General features: G+C 41.2%; 1 protein-coding gene across 2 annotated transcripts in view; it reads right to left on the bottom strand.

Moving 5' to 3' along the window:
* Positions 1 to 5,113: 5,113 nt before the first annotated feature.
* The window catches only part of CEP126 (centrosomal protein 126), a 52,456-nt gene continuing 48,360 nt past the window's right edge, over positions 5,114 to 9,209 (bottom strand). For both annotated transcript variants that reach the window (XM_060179723.1, XM_060179724.1), the window contains 2 exons: positions 7,828 to 7,892; positions 5,114 to 5,444 (listed from right to left, as the gene is read on the bottom strand). In XM_060179723.1, the coding sequence (XP_060035706.1) occupies positions 5,382 to 5,444; positions 7,828 to 7,892 (128 nt within the window). In that variant the 3' untranslated portion in view covers positions 5,114 to 5,381. The remainder of the gene's footprint in view (positions 5,445 to 7,827; positions 7,893 to 9,209) is intronic.

Here is a 9,209-nt window from a genome sequence, read left to right as displayed (position 1 = left end):
TCTCTCTCTCTGTCTTCCCCTCCTCTCTCTCCATTTCTCTCTGTCCTATCCAACAACAACAACAATAACTACAACAATAAAACAAGAGCAACAAAAGGGTATATATATATATAAAATGTATATATACATATACATACACACACATTATATATAAAGAGTCAGGTCTGCCTGTAGCTTACAGTGACACACCTTAGGTCTGCATCTGGCTTGGAAGAAGGGAAGCAGGAGGCCTTGTCCCTTCCTCTGTAGACACAGCTCCAAACCTAGATACAAGACCACTTTGAACTGTTTTCCCTTCCTCCTATACTTTATACCCAATCCATTAGAAACAAGCATTTCAAAACACATTCTGTATCTGAACGCTCTGTTGCTACCACCATTATTAAGCTGACCCTAGCTATAAACACTCACTTAGGTTACTGTTATGGCAAGAGATCTGCATTCTGCTTGCCACTTCCCTCCCTTAAGTGTAGCTTTTATTCTCCAGACACAGTAACAGGCCTTCTAAAAACTTCATATCTGGGGCCAGGAGGTGGTTCACTTGGTTAAGTGCACATAGTATGAAGTGAAAAGAACCACTCAAAGATCCCGGTTCGAGCCTGCGGCTCCCCACCTGCAAGGCGGTCACCTCAGAAGCGGTGAAGCAGGTCTGCAGGTATCTCTCTCTCCCCCGCTCTGTCTTCCTCTCCCCTCTCCATTTCTCTCTGTCCTATCCAGTAAAATGGAAAATAAAATGTTGCCAGGAGCAGTGGATTTGTAGTGCTGGCACCAAGCCCCAGTGGCAAACCTGGAGGCAAAAAAAAAAAAAATTTCATGTCCTTCTCTTGCTCTAAACCCTGCAAAGAGAATCACTCTAGATTGAAACCCCAAACCCTTCCTATAGCCTAGAGACCTTCCATGATCTCATTCTTGGTCCTATTTATGTGTTTACTTAATATTTTAAATTATCATTATTTATTTACTGAATAGACAGCCAGAACTTGAAAGGGGCTTCTTCTTCTTCTAGCGTTTGCCCTTCTTTCGTAGCCAGTCAACAGCGTCAGGTTGAGCCTGATGTAAAGTTTCGAGACCTCCTTTGAAATCTGGAGAGGTGGCAGTCGTTGACTATGTGGGTCATAGTCTGTCTGTAGCCGCAGGGGCAGTTCGGGTCGTCTCTGGCTCCCCAGCGATGGAACATAGCGGCGCACCGGCCATGGCCTGTTCGATAGCGATTGAGGAGGGCCCGATCATAACGTGCTAGGTCAAAGCCGGGTTGACGCTTGCAGGGGTCTGTGATGAGGTGTTTGTTCTTTACCTCAGCTGACTGCCAACTCTGTTTCCAAGAGTCTGGAACAGAGAAGTTCAGTGTAGGCATAGGGGACCAGATTGGGTGACGAGATGTCAAGCGTTGGACAGGGTGGGCGAAGATATCTGCGTATATTGGCAGGTCCGGTTGAGCGTAGACGTGGGAAATGAACTTAGATGATGCCGCATCCCGACGAATATCTGGCGGGGCGATGTTGCTAAGAACTGGCAGCCATGGAACCGGGGTGGAACGGATGGTTCTAGAAATTATCCTCATGGAGGAATATAATTTGGAATCGACCAAGTAGACATGGGGGCTACAGAACCATACTGGGGCACAGTATTCTGCAGTGGAATAGCATAATGCCAGAGATGATGATCGTAGTGTGGAAGCGCTTGTGCCCCATGAGGAGCTGGCCAGTCTTGCAATGATGTTATTCCTCGCACCCACCTTTGCTGCAGTTTTTACGAGATGTTCGTGAAATGACAGAGTGCAATCGAGAGTAACGCCAAGATAGACTGGCTGGGCTTCATGCCGGATTCTCGTACCGCCAAGCTGCACATTAAGCTCACGCGAGGCCGAGGCATGGTGTAGATGGAAAACAGATGATACCGTTTTTGCAGTGCTAGGGATTAGTCGCCATTTTTTACAGTAATCAGATATCAGAGACATGTCTTTCGTGAGTGTCTTTTGTGAGTGTTTCCTCGAGGATGTCGAACTTGGATGCCTGAGTTGCACAGCAGATGTCATCGGCGTAGATGAACTTCCGTGAAGAAGTTTCTGGGAGGTCATTGATGTAAATATTAAATAGCGTAGGAGCCAGAACAGAGCCCTGGGGGAGGCCACTTGAGACAAGTCTCCATCTGCTAGACTTGTCACCCAGATGCACCCGGAATCTTCTGTTTTGGAGAAGAAACGATATAGTGTTGGCCACCCATGGAGGCAGGCATCTTGAGATCTTGACTAGGAGACCACGGTGCCAGACCGTGTGTGTCATAGGCTGCTGTGAGATCAACAAAGACAGCACCTGTCTTTAAATTCTTCTGGAATCCATTTTCAATGTAAGTTGAGAGGGCCAGGGCTTGTTCGCAGGTAGATCTTCCTGGGCGGAAACCAGCTTGGGCGGGTGATAGGAATTTCTCTGTAAGAGGAGAAATACGTGACAGAAGCAGCCTCTCAAGGAGTTTGTAACACACGGAGAGGAGAGAAATTGGTCTATAGCTGGCGGCCAGTGTTGGGTCTTTCTTTGGTTTCAAAACCGCTATAATCTTCGCACGACGCCAAACTTTGGGCATAGACTCAGATTCCAAGATGTGGGACAGGAATGAAGTGAGCCACTTCTTTGCCGCGGGACCCAGGTTAAGAATGAGTTCTGGGGTGATGTTATCATAGCCAGCAGCTGTTCCCGGTTTAACCCTCTTCAAAGCGTCTTCCAGTTCAGACAGTGTAAAGGGAGAGAGTTTTGGAGATGGACAAGATAACCGGAAGTGGGATGACCACTCATGGGAAATTTCTCTTTTCCAGACTGGGTCGATCTTAGCATGTCCAACTTGAGTTAGGTGACTGAGTTTGGAGATACGGGACTGATAGAGAAGGAGACAGAGAGACACCTGCAACACTGCTTCACCACTCACAAAGCTCCCCAACCACCTGCCCCCTGCTGTAGGTGGGGCAGGGGGCTCAATCCTGGGTCCTTGTACATTGTAACATGTGCGCTCAACCAGGCGCACTACCACCTGGCCCCTCATTTTCTTTTCTGATATTTATTTATTTTCCCTTTTGTTGCCCCCCATTTTTTATTGTTGTAGTTATTGATGTCATTGTTATTGGATGGGACAGAGAGAAATGGAGAGAGGAGGGGAAGACAGAGGAGGAGAGAAAGACAGACACCTGCAGACCTGCTTCACCGCCTGTGAAGCGACTCCCCTGTAGGTGGGGAGCCGGGGGCTCGAACTGGGATCCTTACGCCGGTCATCACGCTTTGCGCCATGTGTGCTTAACCCGCTGCGCTACTGCCTGACTCCCTCATTTTCTTTTCATATATATTATTAGTTATTTAAGTGATTTAAAAGATCATAAGATAATATAGGTATAGTTCCACATCTCACAACACTTAAGTTCTATTCCCCCATAACTCCAAGAATAACCATTAATGTTCTCCCAAGGCCTTAAGAGACAGATTGGCTACATTTTTTTTTTTGTAAGTTCATGTGTTTCTACTCTCTGTAGGCCACAGATGATAAAACCCCTGCATTGCCTTTTATTTCCTTACTTACTTTACTAAGTACAATTACTTCTAGTTCCATCCATTTTTGCTGCAAAGGAAAGGATGCCTTTTTTAATTGCCCTAATTCCATTGAGTGTATGGCCCCAAAACTTTTTCATCTACTACTCATCTTTCAGTGGGTATTTAGGGTGCTTCCATATCTTTTTGAGACCCCTTCTTTAGCCACATTCTTACTAGTCTAGCCTTGTTTACAGCTGCCTACGAGTCAGGCTAACCATTCTTTCCTTAGCAGCTCTCTCTCTCTTTCTCTCTCTCTCTCTCCCCCTTCCCTCTCTGTGTCCTATCAAACTAAAATAAGTACTTCCATCACAGCCTGTCACCTTACCATGTTCTGGCTTCCATTCACTAGACTTGCCAATGGTCTGATAGCATATTCTCATGTCCTAACATTTGCATTTACCACTACAATTTTAGTTCCATGATGGGAATAGTGTTTTATTCTATAGTATCCTTAATACATATAACAATACATGATTTCATAAAGTAAATAATTGAACGTTTTACCTTTATAGATTGTGTACCTATTTGAGTTCCTAAGGGTACTGGAATGAATGAATAACTTCTACCTTTCATGAGCTTTGATCTACAAGAAGATATATATATATATATATATATACACACACATAATTATTTTTTGAGGTATAAGGAGTATCATTTATATAAAGGAGGAAGTAGAGAGGGCTACTAGGAAAAATAAGGAAATACTCAACCTGAGCAAAATCTAGATGAATGAGTCAAGTTCCTCAGGCAAAATAGGTCTAAGCAGAGTGAAATGGTGTATCTTCCACACCGAGGAGGCTGTATACACTCAGGCAGAGGCCTGGCGTAGCAGGTTGTATCTGATGTCAGAATAAGTGGCATGGTGGGAGAAGGCAGTCAGTGCTGAAAAAGAGGGAAGCCACAGAAGATGAGGGCTCTTATAGGTCAGGTTTAGGAATGAAGTGTCTCCAGTAGCTGAAGGGAAAACTGAAATCTTTTAAAATGGGATCTTTATACGACAGAACTTCATTCTGCTCCTTGTACTCACATGTCAGAAATATCGGAAGTGAGAAGTTCAGCCCAAAACAGATTGGTTGAGAACTGATGAAAGCATGAAGTAGAACTAGATGAAAGAAAATAAAAGAATGCATTAAATACATTTTAATAATCCACAACTTTTGGTTTAGAAAGCAACCTTCTAATGTAAATATGGCTTTCCCAGTAGATATTCCTATTAGAACATCCTGGCCAGGCAACTCAAGCAGTGCAGTGGGGGTGCAGCTTCCTGTTTCCAGTCAGTTCCCTGTGAGTTTGGCTGTGCTTCTCTGAGCACAGGGTAAAGTGGTGACTTGAATGTCTGAAAATGCAGAACAGAGAACAAGACCTTTGGTAGCATCTTCAAAATATAAATGTCCTTAAAAGTCTTAAAGCTGAAGATTACAAAAATTACAAAATCATAAATTTTGTGTATTACTGTACAAAAATTTAATAGAATTTATTAGGAATTTCAGAAAAACAAAGATTCACAACTATAGTTAATACATAATTTGAATAACAAAATATTCTGTTTTATTTTTTAATACAATTTATTTGCAGTAGCATGCTCATTAAAAACAATGAAATATTTCCACTCATAAAAATGTATTTATCAAGAAAATACATAATAAAGTATCTGATAGCATAAACAAAAACAAGTGAATTTATCTCCATTACCCATGTTACTACCTTTATTCTATAGTGTTTTACGTTATTAAAAATATGCAAATATATGCTATATTTACAGATTTTTCAAAAATAGTGATGCCCTTTAATAGTTACTGTTACACTTCATCAGTATTTTCTCTGCAATCTGGATCCAACACCAGGAGATAGACCGGCCCTTGGTTGCCTGTTCTGTAATATAAGTTCAGAAAATTCTTACTGTAGTATTCATAGAATTTAGCAGATAGATTTCCTCAGAGATGGCATATTTTAATAGTACTAAATACATACTTCAAGTTCTCAAATGTTACTGAAACATCAATCTCAACATACTACCACTTTATATAAAAAGTACCACACTCATCATCACTCGTTGCTATTGGTTAAATGTGCTTTTTATCATAATCTGTTATGTAAGTAACCAAAATTTAGTAAGTCTGTTTTCTATAGGAGGCACTTGGAGCTACTACCTACTGATAGATTAACAACATATGCTGACTAAAAATTAGTAGGGTAATTATTCAAATTAATTAAATTGATTTTGTAAAGACAAGAAAAGATTTGTTTTATGAGAAAGAGTGTGGGTAACTGGTTTGGCATATGCAGTGCTGGGAGTTAAACCAGAGGCCTCATGCATGCAAGTCCTGTGCTCCACCTGCTAAGCTAAGCCACTTCCCTTGCTACAAAGTATGGCAGTTGTGGTAAGGAAGAGGATCAGTATGATTTCCATACTAGTTGTTCAAACAGGCAGTTAATAATTCTGGGATTTTAAACTATCTTCCATGAAAGTAAATGGAAACTTTCTGACTTATGTTAGTGAAGTTCAAATAAGGTGTCTGGAAACACTGTTCCCATGTTATGCCAGGGCTCAACCCTGAGTCAGGTACCTGGTAAGGAACAGGGCTTGCCCCATGAGATACCTCTCGGCTCCCACTAATATGAAAACAACTGCAAGCCTACCAAGTGGACCTTCATACACACCATTCACTTTTGCTCAGAGGTCAGATCGTCCAGCAGTATGAGACTGCACCAACGTGCACAGCATAGGCATTTCCTGGTTAGCCTTCGCTCTCTCTCTCCTCTCTCTCTCTCTTTTTTTTTTTTTCGCTATCTTTATTCATTTATTTATTTATTGGATAGAGACAGCCAGAAATTGAGAGGGAGACAGAAAGACAGAGAGGCACTTGAAGTCCTGCTTCACCACTCACAAAGCTTTGCCCCTGCAGGTGGGAAGCGAGGGCTTGAACTTGGGTCCTTGCACATTGTACCAGGAGCTCAACCCCTCCTGGCTAGCCTTCTCTACCAAGCAGTAAAGTTCACTACTCATGTGCTATGAGCTGTAGGTTTTCTGAGGTTAGTACACTGTTTTCAAGTTGAGTTGAAGAGTATACAATAGTGATCTTGGTCACTATGGGTATGAAGTAAAACAAGAATGATAAATGTTATAAATGACAGAAATTATCACTGTGTAGACACAGAAAAATATCACTAAAAAGTACTTAAATTGCTGTTTTGGCAGACATGAAAAATTGACTGAAAAACCAAACTAGTATGTAAAAAGTTGTCATGAAAAATTATAATAAGAGTCAATGACATTGTTGAAGGTTGTGTTTAAAACTCACAACACTATACCTAGAATCAGGAACTAGATTCTTAGGCACCTGAATGTCTCTCACCACCTCCAGCCAGATCAGAATTTCTTCCCTCTGTGATTTCCTCAGACTATGTGTTCTTACTTTGTTTTTAACTCATCGGTCATACTCCCTATATGTGTGTCTTTTTGTTGTACTAAAATTTTCCAAGGGCAGTGACTGTTTTGCATGTATAAATCACACACACACACACACACACACACACACACACACACACACACTTTACCAGAATCTACTGTCAAGGAAAAATAAATAAAATAAAAACAACACAAACTAAATAAGCTTCTTCCATTGCAATAGTATTTCCCATGTGGTGCTGTGACATCCAATATGGGATTTTACAACTGTTATTTTTTTTTAATATTTATTTATTTATTCCCCTTTTTTGCCCTTGTAGTTGTTGTTGGATAGGACAGAGATAAATGGAGAGAGGAGGGGAAGACAGAGAGGGGGAGAGAAAGACAGACACCTGCAGACCTGCTTCACCGCCTGTGAAGCGACTCCCCTGCAGGTGGGGAGCCGGGGGCTCGAACCGGGATCCTTATGCCGGTCCTTGTGCTTAACCTGCTGCGCTACAGCCCAACTCCCATAATTGTTAATTTTTAATCAATTTCCAATTTGCCAACATATCTAAATTTACTTGAAGTGAATTAATATGTTTTTGATTTTAGGATTGATAAAATACTCTTCATATGAAATTGTTAGAAATTTTTAAAATGTAAGGATATTTGATTACTTCTGACAAAATAATTTTGAATTTTGAAATTGGTTGGGGAAGAGACACTATGAATACCAACCTCAAAAGCAAACAAACAAGCAATCAAATAAAAAAAAAAAACCCCAAACTATCATCATCAGTATAGGATTCATACACATAATCACAAAGTTTCCTGAAACAAGAAAAAATTTCTTTAAGTACTTACCGTAAGTGGTATTATTTGCAAGGTATTTTTGATGGATGGATTTTTGCAAATGGTTTCTTGTACATCTGCAACAATTACATCATGGGATAAAAAGTTTAGTTACGTATACTGAGAAAGAACTCCCAACAAATAGAATATTAAATGCTGCAGCCAGGGTGATGGCTCAGAAGGCAAAATGCAGGCCTTGTACACACAGGCCTCAGATCCCCTACACCACGTAAGCCAGAGCAGATAGTGTGCTGATCTTCCTCTCTCTGGTAAGATGAACACATATTTTTTTATTTTATTTTAAAAAATATTTATTTATTCCCTTTTTGTTTTGTTGTCCTTGTTGTTTTATTGTTATAGTTATTATTGATGTCATTGCTATTGGATAGGGCAGAGAGAAATGGAGAGAGGAGGAGAGAAAGACGGACACTTGCAGACCTGCTTCACCTCTTGTGAAGCAACTCCTCTGCAGGTGGGGAGCCGGGGGCCGAACCTGAGTCATTGCGTACTGTAATTGAGTGCTTAGCCAGGTGTGCCACCGCCTGGTCCCGAACACATATTTTTAAAATACTTTAATTCAGGGGCTGGGAAGTAGCAAACCCAGTTAAGTGCACACATTGCCATGTGCAAGGCCCTGGATTCCAAGCTCTGCTCCCCACCTGCAAAGGGGGAGTTTTATGAGTGGTGAAGCAAGTTTGCAGGTACCAGTCCTTCTCCCTCTTATCTCCCCTTCCCTTCTCAATTTCTCTCTGTCCTACCCAACAAAACTGAAAGAAAAGAAAAAAGTTAATTTTTAATGAGTCAACATATTAGAAATTGATTAGAAGGCTGCTATGAATCCAGACATAGTCCTTACAAGTACATTAGGTCAGAAACTAGAAATCAGGGGCTGAGGAGATAACAGGAGAGCAGCTCACCAGATTTCTATGTCTCAAGTTTAGAGGTCCCAGGTTCAGTACCCGGCACCATAATAAGGCAGAGATGGCCAGTGCTCCAGTCTCTCACTCTCTTTCATTAGAATAAACAAAATAATTAAAAAAAATAAAAAGAAAATGGTACTTTAGATTACAACAGTTACATTAAAATGATGTTGTTAGGGGAAATGGCTCGGCTGGTGGAGTGGAGGGCTTCAGCCTGAGAGAGGGCCCTGATTCTACCCCTGGGGCCACATGTACCAAGTGGTGCTCTGGCTTCTCTCTCTCACATTCATATGAAATTCTTTATCTCATATAAAATAAAACATATTTGTATAGAGTCATAAAACTAACGAGAAATACCTTATAGTTTAGAACAATTTTATTTAAATGTTGGTTTTTCTTTGCCTTTTTCTCTTTTTTAAAAAATAAAAGTAGGGAGTCGGGCAGTAGCGCAGCGGGTTAAGTGCACGTGGCACA

Source organism: Erinaceus europaeus, chromosome 20 (assembly GCF_950295315.1).
Source record: "Erinaceus europaeus chromosome 20, mEriEur2.1, whole genome shotgun sequence".
Classification (NCBI taxonomy): domain Eukaryota; kingdom Metazoa; phylum Chordata; class Mammalia; order Eulipotyphla; family Erinaceidae; genus Erinaceus; species Erinaceus europaeus.
This window is presented reverse-complemented; position numbering and strand designations above follow the sequence as displayed.